The sequence below is a fragment of the Gekko japonicus genome, unplaced genomic scaffold (genome assembly GCF_001447785.1).
Source record: "Gekko japonicus isolate JY-2015 unplaced genomic scaffold, Gekko_japonicus_V1.1 scaffold4351, whole genome shotgun sequence".
Classification (NCBI taxonomy): Eukaryota; Metazoa; Chordata; class Lepidosauria; order Squamata; family Gekkonidae; genus Gekko; species Gekko japonicus.
In genome coordinates, this window is record NW_015162604.1 from 63,309 (window position 1) to 85,096 (window position 21,788).

General features: G+C 49.8%; 1 protein-coding gene across 4 annotated transcripts in view; it reads right to left on the reverse strand.

Annotated features, from left to right (window-relative positions):
- PAK3 (p21 protein (Cdc42/Rac)-activated kinase 3) overlaps nt 1-21,788 on the reverse strand; it is a 65,746-nt gene that overhangs the window by 38,156 nt on the left and 5,802 nt on the right. Inside the window, exons 2-6 of one of the 4 annotated variants that reach the window (XM_015406481.1) lie at nt 16,801-16,921; nt 15,501-15,509; nt 6,190-6,217; nt 4,996-5,149; nt 2,730-2,767 (exon numbers count right to left, since the gene is read on the reverse strand). In XM_015406481.1, coding sequence (XP_015261967.1) covers nt 2,730-2,767; nt 4,996-5,149; nt 6,190-6,217; nt 15,501-15,509; nt 16,801-16,921 — 350 coding nt within the window. Of the gene's footprint in view, nt 1-2,729; nt 2,768-4,995; nt 5,150-6,189; nt 6,261-15,500; nt 15,510-16,800; nt 16,922-21,788 lie in introns of all 4 variants that reach the window. The other 3 variants (XM_015406479.1, XM_015406480.1, XM_015406482.1) reach the window with 3 other exon arrangements.

The following is a 21,788-nucleotide window of genomic DNA, read 5'->3' on the forward strand; positions in this document are numbered from 1 at the left end:
CTTCCCCTCCCCAGAACAGACACCCAGTGAAGCAGGAGGGGCTGAGAGAGCTCTGACAGAGACTGCTCTTTTTCAAGGACAGCTCTGACAGAACTATGGCTTGCCCAAGGTCATCCAGCAGGTACAAGTGGAGGTGTGGGGAATCAATCCTGGTTCTCCCAGATTAGAGTCCACACATTTGACCACTACACCAAACTGGCTAGCTTGGTGGGTAAATGAGAGTGGGGTCTTTTCAGTGGCAGCTCCACGACTGTGGAACAACTTCCCCAGGGAGGCGCGCCTGGACCCCTCACTTTTTGCTCTTTCGGTAGCAGCTGAAGACGATTTTATTGAGGGCCGTATTTTGTTGAGTTTACTAGCACTCCTGAATTGTCATTTTAAATCTTGCTTTTTGTGTTTTTATGTATTTCAGCGAAGTCATAGGCTGCCTTGAGCTCAGAAAGGACAAAATGCAGCTAATTGACATTTTAAATAAAACAAATACATAGAATCCAAGGATTCACTTGAAGTCACAGCTGAGAAGGCAGAGCTGCATGGGACGGGAGGGGGGGCAGCCTCCTCTTCCGGTTAATGGGCAGCCCACTTCAGTCTGTACAGCAAAAGGGGGGGGGGGGGGGGAATGAATTTCTCTGGGCGCCGCGAAAATTGTTAGTACGCCATCTGAGTCATTCAAAGAGTATCATCTAAAGAGTACTATCACTGGCACTTTAATTGTTATTGTTGGATTGCTTTTAATGTTTAATGTTGTTACTTGTAATGCTGTTTTAAATTTTGTATATTGGTTTTTATGGTACAGGGTACCAATCAGTGTAAGCCGCCCTGAGCCTGCTTGCGGGGAGGGCGGGGTATAAATTAGAATAATAAATAAATAAATACGGCCATTCTTCTACTGCTCACAGCTGAATTTACACTAGTGGGGTTCGAGCCCCCCACATTTTTAACTTCTGTTTTTATAAATTTGCCCGTTTCGGCAGAGTCGGAGAATGAATGCAGTACAGCCATCACGTCTACAGTGGCTTCAGAGGACATAACTGCCCCGATCTAGCTATGGTCCCAGTCTCAGGAAAGCAGATTTCACAACATGCATCTCTCCCTGGATAAGAAATCCCACGCCCAGCCAGGAGCCTCTCACCCTGCAGCTCCGCAATCTACCTGCCAATTGGCATTAGAACAACTACCGTGTTTCCCCGAAAATAAGACACTGTCTTATATTTATTTTTTCTCAAGAAGACACACTAGGACACACTAGGGAGCCAGTTTGGTGTAGTGGTGAAGTGCTCGGACTCTAATCTGGGAGAACCGGGTTTGATTCCCCCACTCCTCCACTTGCACCTGGCTGGTGTGACCTTGGGTCAGTCACAAGCTCTGGCACAGCTGCTCCTGAAAAAGAGCAGTTTGTGCCAGAGTTCTCTCGGCCCCACCCACCTCACAGGGTGTCTGTTGTGGGGAGGGGAAGGGAAAGGAGTTTGTCAGCCACTCTGAGACTCCCAAGTGAAGGGCGGGGTATAAATCCAATCTCTTCTTCTTCTTCTCTTATACCACAAATGCATAGAAATCACGCTAGGGCTTATTTTCGGGAGAACAGGGTAGATTAGAGTCCAATAGCACATTAGAGACCGCCAAGACTTTAAGGGCAGGGGCTTTTGAGAGTCAAAGCTCTTGTATCTGATGACGGGGCTTTGACTCTCGAAAGCCTTTATGCCAAAAATCTTGGGGGTCTCCAAGGTGCTGCCAGAATCTGATCTAGCTGCGTGGATTGAGCACGTCGTAGGGACCATGTGCTCCTGATGCATGTGGTTTGTGGGCTCCCAGTATGGGGGGACATAATGTCTGAAAAGGCTCACATCACAGACAAAAGGCCACCTGGAGCCCGCGTCTTCCTAGCCTGAGCACGGTGCTAGGGTAGGGGGCAGGCAGAGGGGGCAACAGAGATCTACGACTCCCCTTCTCGACCACTCTGCGCGCGCGCTTGAGCCCTTCTGGGAAACAGGCGGCTGGTACATCTTTCCGACTTCTCCAGCCAGCCCTCCCGAGCTCATCTAACTCGAACCCGGGGCAAGAGGGAGGGCTGTGGAGGAAAAGAAAAGAGCTCACCATTCATTGCGACTGCTGCCGCAGATGCTTAAACACAGCTCACGAATGCCCTGTGGAACCATAACTGCTGGCATCGCACAAACACACACACCCCAAGAAGCCGCTCTCGACTTAAGGGCTGTGCAGCCGTCATTCTTCACCTCCGCCGAAATGGGCGAATTCATAAAACACGGCAAAATTAAAAAGCCATTCTCGTTTCCCCATATGCCGGCACCATTTGTTACACGGCCTTATTCAACCCATGAAATGTTCGCGTGCAGACTCCACAGTGAATCTAGTGGCTACGCAGCTTGCAGGGCCGTTGCAGCATCCTCAAGTACATAAAATTAAGTCACTTAACATTAAAAAATGAAGGACAAATCCCTGTTCGGTCGTTCAGCATTTAAAAGAGGAACATTCACACTGATCACTCGGCGTGAACGTGGATTGTCTTAAGTGCATCTTCGGGGTTCCTCCTGTAATTCAGCCATAGATCAATGCACAGGGCTCTTTCAAACTTTGCTATAAATAGTTCCAGGGAATTATACCCATTGCAGCCTTATTTAGAAACAGTTGTGTACCAGATTAAACCAGGAAATCAGGCAGAGATAAAGAAAAGAAATAAGCTTATGACCAGTAAGAGGCTATATACTCACCGAAGGATGGGCCGCTATGTATCCGTGGGCACTCTTATCTGAAATGTATCGACGAAAGTCAGCACGTTAGAGTCTAAATGGTTACAGGCAATGCTCCCTCTAAGCTGTGAAGTCTTGTCAGCAAAAATTCTACTCGGTGAGCTACTGGCATTAAAGTTGTGAGCGAGCCATTCGGCTACTGCATAAATTAGTTTGCTCTGGAGCCCTCCTTTCTGAGCTAAGAAAAAAATGTATGCGCGGGAGGCTAAAAAAACTGTGAGCTAGCTCACACTAACTCAGCTTAGAGGGAACACTGGTTACAGGGTATTCAGTAGAAGAAAAAACACTGATCAAACGTCTGTCTGGGCCCAGAGCCTGGCCCGGCTTCAGCTGGGGCACCCACAGCGAGGATGGGGTCATCCTTGCTACCCCAGGCGCCAAGGCGTACCCTCCCACCATCACCCTACCTTCTGCGACCTCCGAAAACATGGCAGGAGCCCCTGGGATGAGGCCTGGGGCTGCGGCTGGCTGACGTTCAGCAGCCAAGTGTGGGCCTCGTCACTGGCCGATGATGTCATTCCCTGGAGCCAGGGCATCAACAGCGATGCCGGGGAGAACCAGGCCTCAGAGGCTGCTGGGCTAGCCAGCAAGCGCAGAGGAAGCTGGCAGAGGCCCAACAGGGACCAGGCCGGAGCAAGGCAGGAGGAGAGCTGAGCCACACGGGCGCTTGGGAGGGCAGAGAAGGATGGCCTGGCTAGAGTAGGCTTCCCAAGTCCCCCCCGGGGGGTGGGGAAACCCTCGCCCCAGAGGCCCGTTCCCCGCCACCGGCGGATCGGACCCCGGGGGGAACCCCACCCCGACGTGCACGTCACCCGGAAGTGACGTGACAACGCTGGGCACGCTGGGGACGGGGCCACGACCATCGGAGGGAAAACCATAGACTCCAGACACCGTCCGGGCGTCCCCCGCTGCAGCTGAAAAAGAACTTGGCAACCCTAGGCTAGAGGCTCCCTCAGGCACAGCTGGTGGGGAGGGGCGGCCCATGGGGCTGGGTTCAGGAGGCTGGGGAAAGGCGGGGTGGACTGACGAGGGGGCGGAGCAGAATTATAAAACGGGAACTCCACAACCAGGCCAGGAAGGGAGAGAGAGAGAGAGAGAGGGAGGGAGAGTGTGTGGTGCCTTCCGACAGAGGGCAACACCCCAGGAAAGAGAGGGTGGGCTTGGGATGACGCAAACCTTCCCCCCCCCCATTCTGATTCTGAGACTTGGGGAGACCCCGGGGAAGAAGAAGAAGAGATTGGATTTATACCCCGCCCTTCACTACCCAAAGGAGTCTCAGAGCGGCTTACGGTCTCCTTTCCCTTCCCCTCCCCACAACAGACACTCTCTGAGGTAGGTGGGGCTGAGAGAGCTCTTTCGAGGACTGCTCACGAGAGAACAGCTCTGCGAGAACTTGTGACTGACCCAAGGTCACCCAGCTGGCTGCATGTGGAGGAATGGGGAATCAAACCCGGTCCTCCCAGATCAGAGTCCACGCTATAGATCTGGGAGTGGTGCTGGGGAGGGAGGAGCCCTACAACGTTCCTTGCTGTTCCTGAGCAAAGGGAGCGACTACCATGCGTTGGGGCAGGATGTGCTCTGGTGGAACCAGAAGGTCTTCAAGCCACTGGTGCCCAACACAGGGGGCACTGGGCAGCAGTCAAGTCCCAGGGGTCCAGCAGTGACTAGTGGCAGAGATCTAGTCAGTCCCTGCAAGGGACAGATCTAAAGGTCAAGCGAGACTTCATGCCGTTGTAGAGAAGCATCTGGCCATTCAAGAATGCTGCAAACACCCACAGAGAGTGGCAGGACCAGGTGATCTCCTCCCCCTCCTTCTCATGCCTTTTCAAGGGTGGACAGCCATGGAGGGAGGGGGGCTTAAGGGGTGCTCAAGATTCACCTGGTCCTGCTGTGCTGACCTGTGGCATTTTTAAGTGGCCAAACTGTTCTCCAAAATGGCAGCAATGGGTCAGACCCATAGCCGACGTCAAGTTTTGCTCTAAGACAGCAAGGAAACAGGAGCGGGGCTAGGAAGCACTGCTGCCGGGGTCCCCGATTTGAGATATGCAGATCTGAGATATGCTTGCAGATGACTTTGCAATTTGACGTCATTTCTCTGTGCAAACTTTGAGCTCTTTAAAAAAAAAAAAAAGAGGAATTCTGTTACAGGGTCCCCTTAAAGGGACAGGCCTTCACTGCCTAGGTGTGTCCCCCCCCCCCCAATTTTGCGCCACTCTCATTCACTTACCTCCTGATGTAAAGCTCATATATTTCTGGTTGTTTGCGGTCTCTTTGGAATCGTAGAATTTGAGGACGTCCAAAACGGCTTGCGGGTTCTTCTTCTGTTCCAGTTTCGTTATGTTTGACGTCTGTAATAGTCTGGCCCACTGCTCCGGAATTCCCTGCAAAAGGCAGACGGACAAAGAGGGGGACGACTGAGCGCCTTCCATCGGCTTCTCTGTCACCTGCCCGTACCGTTCCTTACCCAGAATCCCATGCTACGTGTAAGATTACTCGCAAGACTTTGATCGGTGCCTGACAGTTTAAAGTTAGAAACTCTACAGCAGGTGCAATCATTCTCTCCTTCTTCTACTAAAAGAAAGAGCTAAAAACCTGGATCCAACTTAAAAAAAAAAAAAGAAAGTTATGACCGTGACAGGGGGGGAAAAAAGGTGCATGAAATTTATCCTTTAATCAACACGGGCCCGTCCATGGAACAATGACGAAAAGGCTTAGCTCATTTCCCTGACGATTCAGTGCACACGTCAAACACTACTCTAAATTGGAGGATGACACAGTGCTTCTTTTTAGGAGACTTACACTGGATATTTAGCGCAGAACGAGAGCAACCCCATTCTGCTCAGAGGGTAACAGCAGATCTGAATGAGGTTGAAGCGGCCTCCCAGTGCGTTAATTGGACTCCGGGGGACTTCCTCCGCCATTCGAAGGAAGGGCCACAATTTGGAATTAAAATGGTAGGGAGGAGTCCTTCTCCTCCCTTCGTCTTTTGCATCTCTGCGCTGAATGCAAGGACATAGAAGAGTCAAAGCGATGAGGCTTCACTACAAAACCTTGACCGTTGCACCGAGCTGTTCTTTCTTTTAAAGTAACTGCCTTGAAACATCCAGTATAATTCTCTAAATTTAAGAAACCAGCCATCCCCGCCCCCGCTGTCTTTACTGCACGATTAACATCTAAGCAGCGCCACTTCAAGGGCAGCAAAGCATCCCTCTTTTCGCCACCCCAGCCTGGTACTACGTTCTAACCGATGTTCTCTGCAAGAAACGATGCGTGACGTGGGCTTCTGGAGGTTGGGGAGCGGGGGGGGGGGCGGACGGGGTTGATGATGGGAAAGTGGGAGAAGCCAAGCAATGGAGTCTACTGCACACACATGGAACCTGCTGCGGCAGTGCTATGACATCTCAAAGAAGCCCTTGGACGCAAGCTTCTTTTGGGCCTGTGACGCACCTCTGGAAGCTTCCCTGTGCACATCTGTGAGCCATAGAGATCTGGCTGCAATGGACGTAAATAAAGAAAGAAAAGAAAGTTAAAACAGAATGGGGGATAAACTGAGAAGGCGGGAAGGAGGTGAAATCCAATGGGCCGAAATGGGCAGAGAGGTCGCCCATCCCATTGGAGGAGGGAGTGGGCGGGCTACAGGGAGACAGATTTCAAAAACCAGTGAGGGAAGGGGGGGGGATTACATTTAAAAGTCCAAAGCCTGGAAGCATCACCCCCCCCTCCCCTGTTCTTACCGGGTGTTCTTTTGCCCCCCACAAACGACACTGTTTAGGATTTGTGGCCAGGGAAATGGGTCAAGTACTGATCGCGTAATCCGCGCCAAAAAAAAAAGAGGGGTGCCTGATTGTGTAGACGAGCAGACACACACACACACATGGAGGATCGATACATGTGTTCACGTGTTGCGGTGCATTGTGTTACATACATCCTGCATGCATGGACGTGCATCCCTTTGTAATGGCCAAGGCACATTCGTTTTGCAAATGAAATCGGACACCCGTACTGGGATAAAGGCGGTATTTAAATCATCTGTTCGAGCTGTACGTGCTTTTGACATAACCATGAGAATTGCTCGGCGCGCGTGTAAAGAAAACTCAAGTGTAGACTGTACCAGGCTTGGATGTGCATTCACTGTAACTCGTGATCAGGGCTGCGCGCGCGTTGGTGAGGAACAAAGGCTGTCATCACCCACAATACTCCTCCCCTCCCGTGCAAGTTTAGCGTCCAGGATTAAATGGGTAAACAGGGCTGTTCTGTATTCAAATGGTGTGCTGTAAAAGTGTGTGTGCGTGGGGCGGTGGTGTCCATTCTTAACTGGCTCCATGCAAGATTTATCTGACTTTCCCAGTCACTGTATTAAGCACCATCGATTACAAATTGCCACAAATGCATGGAAAACATTACTAAGAGAATAGTCAATCAAATTCCAATTTCACTTTTAATTCGGAGGTTACCAGCTGCTACAATCCAATTTCTGCCAAACACACACCAGTGAGAAAATCCTTAGCAGATCCCCCCCCAAAAAAAAAGAGAGAGAGAGAGAGAGAGAGAGGGGGGCATTTTGATAAAGTTACTGAAATGCATCTACAGAGCCTAAAGACACAATTTCATTAAAAAAAAGTATTACAACGTGTAAGCAGAATCTTTAAAAGTTTGGGATGCAGCCAATTAGAGAGAGAGAGAGAGAGAGAGGCATTTTGATAAGGTTACTGAAATGCATCTACAGGGCCTAAAGACACAATCTCATTTAAAAAAAGTATTACAACGTGTAAGCAGACTCTTTAAAAGTTTGGGATGCAGCCAATTTTCAGAACGAGGATCTGTTCCATTAAGAGGCACGCTTTGCAGGATTCGCCTTCAAAATATTTCGGCACCCAAGCTTCCTTTCCCAGACCACCTTTATCCTGGCAGCATGCATAAGCAGGTTCATTCAATTCTCTTGGCGTTCCAGGGCTTCATCTCTGCTATTCATGGTTGCTTCAAGCACAGTGAGATGGGAGTTTGGACATGCATTTCTGACAAATGACATCATGTAGGTGGATGCTGATGATGTCGAGCCAAACCAAACCTCAGAGCCCATGCAGGTATCCCGGGTTTCGATTTTTGACACCGCTACGAGCATCATAAGCCACTCAGCCAGAACAGCGTCCAAGGAACTGTGAGCCCTGCACTTTACGCAGCACCCACACAGCAGGCATATCAACTACTACAATACTTTGCAAATGAAGTTTGCATGTTCCCCTAACACTTCCAAATTTTTGAGAGAGAGAGAGAGAGAGAGAGAAGCTGATCCCGTTAAATTCAGCAGGCTGTCATTTTTCAGGGAACACCTGTTTGGAAGAGGAGGAGGAGGAGGAGGAGATTGGATTTATACCCCACCCTTCACTCAGAGTCTCAGGGCAGCTTACAATCTCCTTCCCCTTCCCCTCCCCACAACAGACACCCTGTGAGGTAGGCGGGCTGAGAGAGCTCTTGACAGAACTGTCCTTGAAAGAACAGCTCTGGCAGAACTAAGGCTTGGCCAAGGTCATGCAGCAGCTGCAAGTGGAGGAGTGGGGGAATCAAACCCAGTTCTCCCAGATTAGAGTCCACCCACTTAACCACTATGCCAAACTGGGGGAGAGAGAGAGGGTTGTTGTGAAAATAAAGTGGAGGAAGGGAAAGCCACGTGTGCTTCCTGGATTCCTCACAGTAAAGGGGAGAATAAGAATATGAGAGAGAGAGAGAGAGAGAGTACTCACTGGACACTGGGAGAAATTTTTGTTATGAGGTCTGGAGTGAACAGTAAAGCCCCCTGGTGCAATGTAATTACCATGCGACTATCAAGCTTCGTAACCAGCCTGGACTGTATCAGGAGAGCCCATTGTGGTGGGGACGCAACCATTATTTAGTTACTGGAACCGGGGGTGGGACAGAGCTAATCTATGTGGTGTTTGGGGGGAGTGAAACCATTTTATAATCCTGCCTTCCTGCACAACTGGGCCACTGGGAACACCTAGGATCAGGACCATCACATGTTTGTATTAGGTGGGACAATCTTCTTGTTCTAGGTCTACGTCCCTCTAAATACAAGTCTGCTTGAAAACCTCATTCTCCTTTTTCAAGCTGTTTCAGGATAGTTTACGAGGAAGAGGAACACAGGCAGACATATGTACATGAATAGCGTCTCCTGCAATCTCCTGGATCCCACATTAACTCCAGGGAAATTTGGATGACGGAAGCACAGGGGATGCACAGATCACGTGGCAGGTTAAGCATGCTAGTGTCATACATCTTCTGGTAGCTCTAACAGATGCACCTGCAAACAACCTACCCATCCTACCGGACTCCTCCATCCAAAATTTACTCTGGGATCACAGGAAAGTGGTTTCCCGACAGCATGTTCATAAGCCATGCCATCCAACTTTGTCTTTTTGTCAGAGCCCACAGAAATATCCCCAGAAACTCTTCCTATTCCACATTTCTCCTACCCAGAGTGCAGGAGAGAATGGAAATAAGGACCGGAAGGGATAAAGAACAGACGAGGGATGAAGAAAGAGGACAATGGTTAGAAGTCACCAACTTCCCACACAATCGGTTTTATTGCACCATAAATGCCCAGCTGACATACACATTCCACGTGTCTTACCTTGAGTTTGTACTGCAGGGGTGTTGGATTCTAGCAACATTTACAACACAGTTGGTTATTTGGCCAGTAAAAACCAAACTTCGGTCAGCTGGCTGGTCGTGTGGTGGTGGAAAGCGCCATCAGGTCGCGGTTGGCTTATGGCAACACTGCCGGGTTTCCATGGCAAGAGACACCCAGAGGTGGTTTTGCCTTGTTGGATTCTAGCAACATTTACAACACAGGTAAATTGCCTACCATTGTGTAGCAACCTTGAACTTGCTTGGGGGGGTCTCCCCTCCAAGCACTGATAATAATAATTAATAATAATTATCGTATGGCATTGCATGTAGTATAGCCAGGAGACCCAAAGGCTGTCTGGCAGCCTTAAGTTCTAGCTCCTTTGTGGCGAGCGGTGGCTCAGAGGCTCAGGCGCTGAGCTGCAGACCAGAAGGTCTGTAGTTTGGCAGTTCGAGACCCGAGTGCCGCGTGACGGAATGAGCTCCTGTCTCTGGTCCCAGCTCCCACCAACCTAGCAGTTTTTCAAGTCGATAAACAGGTACCGCTTTGGTGGGAAGGTAACAGTGTTCCATGCGCCTTGGCGTTTACTCATGCCGGCCACATGACCACGGAAATGTCTCCAGACAGCGCTGGCTCTTCGGCTTAGAAACAGAGATGAGTAGCGCCCCCTAGCATTGGATTCGACTAGCTTTCGAGCAAGGGAAACCTTTACCTTAGACTTATTGGGGGGGGCGCTGACAGAGCTCTGAAAGTGCTGTGACTGACCCAAGGTCACCCAGCCGGCTTCATGTGGCGGAGTGGGGGAATCGAACCTAGTTGTTCTCCAAATTAAGAGCCCACTGCTCTTAACCACTACACCTAAGTAGCTCTCCATCCAAGCACTAACGGGGGCTGACCCTGCTTACCCTCCAAGATCTGACCAGACTGGGCTAGCCTAAGCCATCCAGGGCAGGGCTACTGGCCATAAACTTTCCAATATTGACCAGATAGGGTCAGAAACTAATAATGTACTCAAAGCACTGCTAGAACAGTAACAACGAACTGGGAAAGGGGTAGTGTCGTGCTCAGGGTTACCCCCGGGCCCTTTAAAACCTGTCGCCGTGTTGAGGAGAGGATGAGGAAAGGAAACAAGCACCTCAGAAGTGAAAGGGCTGGGTGTTGCCTCACACTCCAGGCACCTCTCTCAGGGTAATCGCCGTTTCGCTCTCTCTCTGTCTTGCCAGTGCGATTATCTCTGAACTCCTCCCCAGCACTTTCCGTTTCCTTCCTTTTATCCTCCTCCCCGCCTTGCAGACCCACCCATCGGAGCCCATAGGCTCTTCCATCTGTCTCTCTCTGCGTTCCCCCAATCCCTGAGGGTTTCCCTGTTTTGCCCCGCCTCCCTTCAAATCCCCGTGGAGTTGTGCATTCAGGGGAGTGTCTACTTCCGCCTCGGACGCCGTGTCTGTCGCCCGTTGCCGCTTTCATTCCGAGGGTGAGAGGTAAGGCAGGGACCCTCCAATCTCCTCTGTCTTTCACCCGGGCCCTCCCCCCCTTGAGCCAAAGGAGCGGACCGCCCCTTCTCCCCTGAGTTCCCTCGGCGTCTCGGCTGTCGCTGAGGGAGTGGGTTGGGGACGCTCGCGTCTCCAGGACTGTCCCCCCGGGTCCTTCCACCTCCCGGCATAAGTACAGTGGTGGTAGTAGTAGTAGTAGTAGTAGTAGTAGTAGTAGTAGTAGTAGTAGTAGTAGTAGTAGTAGTAGTAGTAGTAGTAGTAGTAGTAGTAGTAGTAGTAGTAGTAGTAGTAGTAGTAGTAGTAGTAGTAGTAGTAGTAGTAGTAGTAGTAGTAGTAGTAGTAGTAGTAGTAGTAGTAGTAGTAGTAGTAGTAGTAGTAGTAGTAAAATTGTCCTGTATCTTCTACCCGAAGGCAGCAGTTCAAACAGGGAGTGTTCAGGGTGTGACAAATCCTGCAGAATGTTCTTTGCTTTTTTCAAGCATCGAGAACTATACAATTCCTCCAGGAACGGGAGAGGGCAGCCAATAATCTTCTGGGCTGTGATGATAACTCTCTGGAGTGCTTTCCTCTCCACAGCCGTACAAATGGCAAACCAGGCACAGATGCAGTATGTTAAAATGCTCTCTATTGAGCAACGATAGAAGGACATCAGTATTTTCTCACTCAAGTTATTTTTCTTTAAAAGTCTGAGAAAAAAGAGCCTCTGCTGGGCCTTCTTCACCAGAGCAGTGGTGTTAGTGCTCCAGGTCAACCATGGCCTTCTTCTAGAGGGCCCCAGTGTGTGTAGAGAGGGCTGCACTGGCTCACAGGCAGATCTCTCCTCCCCACAGTTACCATAACGGATCCAGTGGTAGTTCCAAAACTCGGCTGCCAGTTTCCAGTACCACGACAACGACTGCCGAGGTCCCTGTGCTTCCCTTGTACTTCCTGAGCCCCGGCTTCCTGTTCAGAGACGCTTTTGCGGCGATGGCACCTGCCCAGTCAAAACGGTTCACGTGGGGCTGGCCCTTGAATGGGAATCCTAAGCTTCAAGGAGGGCAAAATGACCGGAGCGAGTCGCCTTGGCCGTTCTCACATCTATTTCGAAACATCTTCCCTGGTGACTCGTTTCCTCCTGGGTTCAATTTGAAGTGCCTTTAAAGTTCTTTGTGAGTCAGGATCTGCGTATCAGGAAGACGGTCTCCCGATCCCTGGTCACTGCCTGTTTTTAGTGCCCACTTTTTGACCTGCAGAAGGGAAGCTGGTGCGGTGCAGCCCAAACGCGTCAGATCTCAGAAGCTAAGCAGGATGGGGAGTTGGATTGCCCAGGAAGACTCTGCAGAGGAAGGCCATGGCTGGCCACCTCCGCTTCTCACCAGCCTTGAAAGCCCCTTGCTGGGATCACCATAAGTTGGTTGCGACTTTTTTCCCCGGTAGAAGTGGTTTTGTTAGAATCACAGAGTTGGAAGGGACCTCCAGGGTCATCTAGTCCAACCTCTGCACAATGCAAGAAATTCACAAATATCTCCCCCTCCACACTCGCAGCGACTGCTGTTCCATGCCCAGAAGATGACAAAAAGCTCCAGAATTGTTTTGTTTTTTGCCCCGCAGCATACTGATAACCCCTCCCCCCCCGAGTCTGCAGATCAAGGTGAGGAGGGGGATGTCAATATTTTAAATAAGCAAATTTGAAGTGAGAGGACAGAACCGCTTCTTGGAGAGAGTTGCAGGGGAAGGAGATGTTGTTAGCTATTCAGTCGTGTCCGACTCTTGGCGATTGTACAGGCCAGCTCTCTCCACATTTTCCGATCTTGTACTGTTTCTTTGAGCTGTTCCACGCTCAGGCTGGTGTCGACTTTTATGGCGTCTAGCTATGGTGTTCTTTGGTGACCCAGTTTCCTTTTGCTGCTAACCAATCTGAGCATAATTGCTTTTTCTAGTGAGTTCTTCCGCCTGACATGGCCGAAATCAGTCAGTTGCAGTTTTGTGATTTTTCCTTCCAATGGCGTGTCTGGTTCTATGGGCTCCAATAATTGCTTGTTTGTCACCTTTGCTGTCCGGGGAATGCGCAGGAAGGAGATACTTGTTGCTAAATCAGGTTGCTGGATCAGGCCGAAGGTCTCCCAGCTCCAGGGCCATTGCCTCGAGGGGCTAGTCCGATGTTCCTTCCCAAGTGGCTTACAAGCAGGGTACAAAGACATTCCCTATTGTTGTTCGCACCCATAACCGATATTCTAGTTCAGAGGTCCCCAACATGGGCGCCGTGGTGTTTGTCGACACCTTTTCTGGCACCTGCCAAGTATTTTCAGGAAGTGGGTGGGGCCAAGTAGAGCTTTTGCCCAGCAAGGCTTCTGATTGGCCACTGGAGATTTGATTGGCTGTGCAGATTTTTTTTTTAAAAAGGCTGCTTTGGCAGCAGCTGCCACCACAGCACAAGGATCTACACTGTGGCACTGAAGCCGTGGCACTCGTTTTGTGGCTGGCTCTACCTCCTGCGGCAGCCGTTCTGTTGCCGCGCCCACCATGCCGTGTCAGAACTGCAAATGTGCCCGCGGGGGCCAAAAAGGTTGGGGAGCCCTCTTCTAACTTCTGACCTCCAAATCTCCAGGAGTGTGCCACGTCTGTACGAGTGGGAGAAAGAGAGTCCCTCTCTCCTGCAAGGCTGGGGAGCAAAGCGTCCACTGCCATGAGCTGGAGTCACAATGCGATTAAGGAAGTGAGTTCTCATTTGCTCAGCAAGGGGGCCTCTTGACTTTATAGTACGTTTGACCGCAATCACTGTAAGAAGCCGTTCATTGATCTGGCAGCCCGGCCCTCCATTTCAAACTATAAATATTTGGGGGGAGACGATGCCTCCAGCAGATAAGCCATCCCTACACTAGCAACTGCTAAGTGCCGCGTCCCTCTTTGAGAGTCACAGGCCTCGGCCAGACACCGCTCCAGATGTGAAGACTGACAAGCACATGCCAACCGGTGCCATATTTAGAACCTGCCTTATGGTACCGGGGGTGGGGGTGGGGAGCTGTGTTTTCCCTTGGTGTGCCACTGCAGAGACAATGGCTTACCGGGAATACATTTAGAAATATGCCCCCCCGGGGCAATGTTTTAAAAATACCAGCAGTGACGTGATGCCTGGTATAAATGATTAATTTATTCGTCCTATTTTATCCCACTTGCTGGCCAAGTTGATTCACGAATTTTTTTAAAAAATGCAAACGACATTAAAAATTAAATATTGGAGGGAGGGTGTCATATGGATGGAGGAGAGTCTGGATTCTTCCTCTGAGGACCCCCCCCCTCCAACGACAGCTGGAAAGTGTGGGGGGGCTCTCAGCTGGAGCAGGAACCGGGCATTCTACAGAACTCTCTCTCCCTCTCTCTCTCTCTCTCTCTCTCTCCCTCTCCCTCTCTCTCTCTCTCTCTCATATTCTTATTCTCCCTTTTACTGTGAGGAACCCAGGAAGCACACGTGGCTTTCCCTTCCTCCACTTTATTCTCACAACAACCCTGAGAGGTAGGTAGGCTGAGAATACAAGACTGGCTTAGGATCAGCCAGTGAGCTTTAAGGCTGAGGTCACATTTGAACCCAGGACTCCCCCCCGCCCTAGTCCAACATTCAAGCCGTTACACCAGACTGACTCTCAAGTTGCCTTGTCCTACCTGATTGGCAGGGCTCCCCTTAACTATGCTTGGGCCTGAGGTTCGAATTGAGGCTAAAAGCATCACTTTGGGAGGGGCAAGTAACTGGGCAGGGCTGCTCCCTAAATCGCCGGGACAGAGAGAAAGCGCTCCTGCTCAAAGGCTTGGGTGGGCTCCCACACAGACGTTACCCAGTGGAGGAACACATTGGCTGAATGAGCAAAACCAACCCTGGCTTGTCTGGACTGAGAATGGCCCTTGGATGTCCTCCCCATGTGAGCAGCTTTGTTGTCTGTGGGACTTCCTAGCTTGTGAAGTAACATACAATTAGTTGTGACAACAGAGTCACACAACAGGACCAGTTGTGGTTTGTTTCTTACTAGCCAACCAGGATTCCAATCCTGGTTGATAAGCAGGAAAACAAACCACAGTTTACCCTTTGGTCTCATTCAGAAGTCATAACAAACTGCAGTTTATCACAAGCAAGGAACTCTCTGGTGTATAAGCCATGCTGTTAGGAGGAGGGAACACGCAGGGCCAGGGACTTCGAAGGCCCATTTTCGTGGTTTGTCTGGTTGTCTGAATGTGGTCAGAAGTCTCCAAACATGTTTTTTTTTTAAAAAAAGAAAAAAAGAAAACCAAGTTAGAAATTAACAAAACCCAGTGGGTACCGATGATGGTCTGAATGTGGTCAGAAGTCTCCAAACAGGTTTTTAAAAAAGAAAAAGAAAAGAAAACCAAGTTAGAAATAAACAAAACCCAGTGAGTAACGATGAAGGTTGTACCACCAGTTCCAATAATGACGGGTGGATGTACCGATTAAAGCAAGATTCAAGCCCAGTAGCACCTTAGGGGTTAGCAGGATTTTTGGGGTACAAACTTTTGAGAGCCAAAGATCCCTTTGTCAAAAAGGGAGCTTTGACTCTTGAGAGCTTAGTCCCCCTAAAATCTTGATAGGCTCCAGGGTGCTAACAACCTCTTCCACTGCAGACCAACACGGTCACCCTTTGTGACTTCCCAGGGAAGGCAAACCTCTCAGGGCGTTCTCCAAAAGCACTCCGTAGGCCCAAGGAAAGACACATGGACTGGGTGCTGCAAACAGAAGACAAGCGAAAAACTATCGTGCAACGCTACCAACTGTGCAGAAAGTCTTGAATATTTAAGAAGTCCCTGAAGGAATGCAAAGCTGGTCAAATTTGCACTCAGAGGTCCGAGTTCTTCTGGTCAGACAAATGGCTGCAAACCCTATGCATGCTTAAGGCAAGAGAATAAAGCAGAACTTACTCGGGGTAGAACAAAGTTTGAGTCCGGTGGCACCTTTGAGACCAACGAAGTCTTGTTCACGGTTGAAACTTCTGTGTGCACGTCCACTTCCTCAGATACAAAACATGAATGCTTACACTGTGAATAAAACTCTGTTGGCCTTAAAGGTGCCACTGGACTCAAACTTTGTTCTGCTGCTTCAGACCAACATGGCGACCCACCTGGATCATACTTCTGGGGTCAGTGGATTACAAAATGAGTCGCATCCACCAATCCACAGCTCCTTCACTCCCGTGGATCTTGCAGTACTTCTGTGCTAAAATTGAGCTTATTTTCTGCAACAGGTTTCCCACCAGAGAGATTCAGGCGGGTAGCCAATTCAATGCTCCCTCTAAGCTGTGGAGTCTTGTAAGCAAAAATTCTACTTTGTGAGCTCCTAGCGTTAAAGTCGTGAGCAGGTGATTTGGCTACTGCATAAATTAGTTTGCTCTGGAGCCCTCCTTCCTGAGCGAAGACAAAAATGTGTGAGCTGGAGGCTAAAAAACTGTGAGCTAGCTCACACTAACTCAGCTTAAAGGGAACACTGGTAGCCATTTTGGTACACGCCAATCACAGTAGCCAGAAATAAGAGGAATTCACTGTGTGATGGCCTCAATTCATACAATGAGGTCTAACAGGGACGCAAAGGTTACAGCTCAGATCTCCTCTAGACCAGCTCTTAAAGTCCCAGAAGAGGAACGTTGGCGCCACAGCCCTACGTTGAGTCCATATAGAAAACTGCCACTGTTTGTTTGGAAGGTCTACAAGATCCCCCCCCAGATCCACTGTTTCTTTTACAACATTTTCATCTTCCAGACTGGCAGAAACAAGCCATGAAATAAATCACGGAGCCGGTTTACAACAGAATACTCCGAACACACGAGTGTCGCTCAAAGCAGTCTGGGGTTCCCACCCCCTCAGAACGTCACTCACCGACGAATGGCTGGAAAGAAAGAGAATATAACCATTGGAGCGTTCGAAGCAACAAAGAGACGGAGCGGAGAGAGGACTTACCGTGAACTCCCCCGTGACGGCGTCAAACCCCACGTGGATCGTGTGCTCGAAGTCTGAAGGGAGAGAGATTTCGGGGCGTTCTTTCTCCTTCTTCTTATTGGCTAGAGGCAAAAATATGAACACCTCCTTATTTTCTGTGTACTCACTCATTCGCAGGGCTTTTTTTGTGGAAAAAGCCCAGCAGGAACTCATTAGCATAATAGGCCACACCCAACACCAGAAACTTATTAGCCTATTAGGCCACACCCCTGACATTGCAGCTCATTGGCATACTGGGCCACACACCCATGTTACCAGAAGTGTGGTCATCCAGCCACACACCCCTTTTGCTGCTTATTCTGTTTACCTTGTTGTCCCAGGGCCTTTTTTGTAGCAGGAACTCCTTTGCATGTTAGGCCACACACCCCTAACGTAGCCAATCCTAATGAGTTTCTGCTGTTGGGTGTGGCCTGTTGTGCTAATGAGTTCCTGCTGGGTGTGGCCAACTTGGAAGCCAGCCGGAACTCCGTTCCTGTGTGTTCCTGCCCAAAAATAGCCCTGCTCATTCGTATATTTCATAGTCTGGTTGATTCAGAGAGAGAACGGTTAGGGCCCAAGAGAATCTGGTCCACGTGATCTAAGCCAGTGAATACCAAGGCAGCTGCAGGGGGCTCTAGGGCCCCGGGCCCCGGCATGACTGCCTCCCCACTGCAACAGTCATAGCCACATTGCTTCCCCCCCCACCACAAGTTGTGACTCTGTTTTCCATCCTCCTCGAGTCCACCTTCCCCATCCCCCATTCCAGCTCCCTTCTCCCCCTCCCCGAACTGCAGGAATGACATGTGACTATCCGACACTTCTCAGCCCCCCATGCAGGCAGGCGGGCCTAACAGCGTCAAGAAAGATCCACTGAAATTGTTCTGGGCCCTCTGGGTTGAGAACATGGAGCGGCTGGAAGAGACGAGAAAGCACAACTGCTTTGCCCTCGGCCGCTTCCGATGCTTCCAGGTGCTTTGCAGGGGACAGGGGACACTCAGTCATCCTAAGGGCCTCGGCTGATGCACAAACAGGCCAACTCTACCCTTGCGTATGTTCCTCTTGTGTGGCAGCATTGCCAGCAGGTGGTTGGCACCCAGTGGGAGGCTGGGTGGCAGGGACTTGGGGTGAGGATGTTGCGTTGATACTCTGACTGCATTTTTCAGGGCAGATCTGGAAATGACATCATGCCACTCTATGATTCAGTGAAAACTCTATGGTACTCTGAACCCTAGAGAGGCATGACATCACTTACGGGTTCGCCACATCATGCCACACATACCCCAGAGAGCACTACGGTCGGGGTCACAACATCGGTTAGTGATTCCAGGCCCCAGGGAGGCCAGGCTGGCTGCAACCAGGGCCAGGGCCTTTTCAGTGGCGGCTCCTACCTGGTGGAACAAGCTCCCAGAGGAGATCAGGGCCCTGCGGGACCTTTTACATTTCCGCAGGGCCTGCAAGATGGTACTCTTCCGCCAGGCTTTTAATTCTTTTAATGAGGAACCGCCACTACCACTACCGCCAACTATTATCGTTAGTAACAACGGGGTAGTGGGTTGGCCCTGTATGAAGATCGAGCCACAGCATCATGATGGATCGGTCACCGCTGAAAGGGGACTTTGTGTTACATCTGCAGTACGCCATCTAAATTTGTCTGAAGGATTAACAACATCGAGCACTTTAACTGTAATATATGGTTGTTTTTGTCTTGTTTTATATGTTTTTATATGTTTTATATACCTGGCACATGGTGCCCTTAATTGTGAGCTGCCCTGAGGCTGTTCACGGGGAGGGCGGGATAGAAATATAATAAAATAAATACATAAAATGAATAAATGCTGTTGATGCAACAGCAATGTTTGCCTTATTCCCCCTCCCCACCAGCCTTCTGAGCAGTGGCGGGGGGGGGCCCTTCCGGCAGAAGGGACAACCCTAGTTGTCAGGTCACTTGGACAGGACATCCCCTGCAGCTGAAATGCAAAAATGGTCCCCACTAAGACCGCACATTTGAGGAAATGCTACGCTATGACATGTGCTCAGGGGTCATTTCCTGCAGGAGCACACAGGAGCGGAGCTCCGGCAGTAAACGGCCCAGGGGGCTGGCAAGTGGCACCTTTAAGACCAAGTTTTATTCAGGTACAAGCTCTCCCTCCTCTGCCAGGACAGATCTGCATGTCATTTACTGATTTTTATTGTATTTATGTATGGCTTAGGCCTCTGTAAGCCGCCCTGAGCCCATTCGCGGGGTAGGGCGGGGTAGGGCGGGGTAGAAATACTTGAATAAATAAATAAATAAATGGCTAGCAATCCAAAACAGTCCAGTGGAGCCTGAGCAGTGGGTGTTGCCTTCTGACACACTTCCGGTGATGTCATGGGGTGTGGCATATGCAAATGAGTTATGCTAATGAGGTATGCTAATGAGCTCCTGCACTCCTTTTTCTACGAAATGACCCCTGCATGTGCCCATCAGAAAACTCTTTTGGGGTTAAATGTGTGAGATTTGGCCCAGTTCACATGCCGTTGGCTGAGACGCTTCCCACAGTGGAGGAACAGGCACGGCCTTCCTTTCCATCACACGCCTCCTATAATAAAACTGGAGGATTGTTTTGAGAAACCTCATGGAACCACCCATGGGAGTTAGTTAAATGATTGTTATTTCTTATTGACTTCAATGGAATTAAAAATATTCAGAAATCTGATCCCCACCCCCACCCCAAATTCAAATTTGGTACTGGTACCTATTTCCACGTATTTTGTAACAACTCCAAGCAGTAAAATTAGAAGTGGGCGAGCGCAGAGGAGGAAGGGGGGGGACCTAAAACTCATCCAGTTGTGCACCAGGCAAACAACTGGAGAGAGGGAGTTCCAAAGTCAATGTGCCACAACAGGAAAGGCCCTGCTTCTGGTAGCCACCCACCTCCCCTCTGAAAGCGGGGGGAAGCACACAATTCTATATAGTTAGCGCTGCCAGTAGCCCACTATCAGCAGGCAAACTTCCATAGTCATTCCCCCGTTCCCACCAGTGCGCACGTGAACGGAAGGGGGAGATATTGACAATGCTCTCAGAATCTTCCCAAGCTCCAAGGTTTTGACAACAGAGATCAGGCAAAATCCTAGAGCTTCACTGACATTCTTTTCCTCATGCCCCAACCCCCAAAAGACTCCCGTGGTTCCGGCCTAGCCCCCTAATATTAGTGCATGTCTAATCACAATCAGGAATGATCACATGATGATGAAGAAGAAGAACAAGAGTAGTAGTAGTAGGAGGAGGAGATTGGATTTATACCCCACCTTTCACTACCCAAGGGAGTCTCAGAGCAGCTTACAAACTCCTTTCCCTTCCCCTCCCCACAACAGGCACCCTGTGAGGTAGGTGGGGCTGAGAGAGCTCTGACAGAAACTGCTCTTTTTCAAGAACAGCTCTTATCAGAACTATGGCTTGCCCAAGGTCATCCAGCAGCTGCAAGTGGAGGAGTGGGGAATCAAACTCGGTTCTCCCAGATTAGAGTCCGTGCACTTAACCACTACACCAAACTGACAAGAACATTGCATGTGAACCAATCCCAAGTATTATTTGTCCCCTTACAAAACAATCTGCTGCATTTCTTCCCAGAGTTCTAACATCTACACCCGTTTTAGTGGATAATGACTTTCCTGCTACACTTATTAAAAGCAACGACGATACATCTGTTCAGGGTTCCAGAGACTTTACTTCCGGTGCCTTGATCTGCACCCCCCTTTTATCTATAATGTATTCGTACTTTAATTTCAGCGAAGAGACGGCTTGCAAGAAGATCTCGTATCTTTTCAGCATGCAACGCTTTGAACGGGAGATAACAGAATTGGCTTTGGCTATCTTATCGCTCTCAGGCAATTGTGGCAGAAATTAGGATGAAAGGGTCATCACGTCACGTTGAAAGGCACAGCCAGCCCTGCCAGTGGAAAACGTAACGACACAATATGCAGGAGTGTCGGTCGCTTCCTTTATTAAAGATCATTCAGAAACAATGGCTCCGGCTCCTGCTAAGGAAGGATTGTTTGCCAAAGCCTCCTGTTCAAAAGGTTCTCTTGAGGAATTCGGTTAACAGGTAAATTAAAGACGGGAACAAAAGGCTATATTTAACCTCGCTGTCTGAACACTGACAGTTTCTTATTACTCTTGAAGCCAAACTGTATCCTGTACTTGTGCGGAAGTGAATTATTATGTGGCTTAATTGCCGCTTCTGACAGAATAGCTGGGTCTACTAAGGTTGGATTAGATGGTTTCATGTCAGGGATCTCGCCTAAGATGCTTTGCCATCATTTTGTGAGATGTTTTGGGTGTTCTGTACAAAAACACATTATTGGAGCTAGGAACAAAGAGAGCCACTGTGAGGGATCTGGTTAGGCTAGGACCAGTCTTCCCTCTAAGCTGAGTTAGTGTGAGCTAGCTCAGTTTGTTAGCCTCTGACTCACACGTTTTTTTGTCTTCGCTCAGGAAGGATGGGATTCCAGAGCAAACTAATTGATGCAGGAGCCAAATCGCTCGCTCACAGCTTTAATGCCAGTAGCTCACAAAGTACAATTTTTGCTCACAAGACTCCACAGCTTAGAGGGAGCATTGGCTGGGACTAGAGAGAAGGGGATTCAAGCTCCCATTCCACCTTGAAGCTACGTATCTGAAGAAGCATGCTTGCACATGAAAGCTTATACCTTGAATAAAACTTCGTTGCTCTTAAAGGCCACTGGATTTGAACTTTGTTCTGCCTCTTCAGACCAACAAGGGCCCTGGTCACACGGGCAGGAAAATGCAGGGGGGGGAAGCATGGCTGTTTGCCCTGGAGCAAAATAACGCGTGGCTGTGCGATCAGACGTCCCGTCGAGGTCCCGTGGTTAGGGGGGAGGTGCCGATCACAGGACAATCCTGCGGCGCGGCAAAGAAGCGGCCTCCCTAGCAAAAGGCTCCGGGTTTAA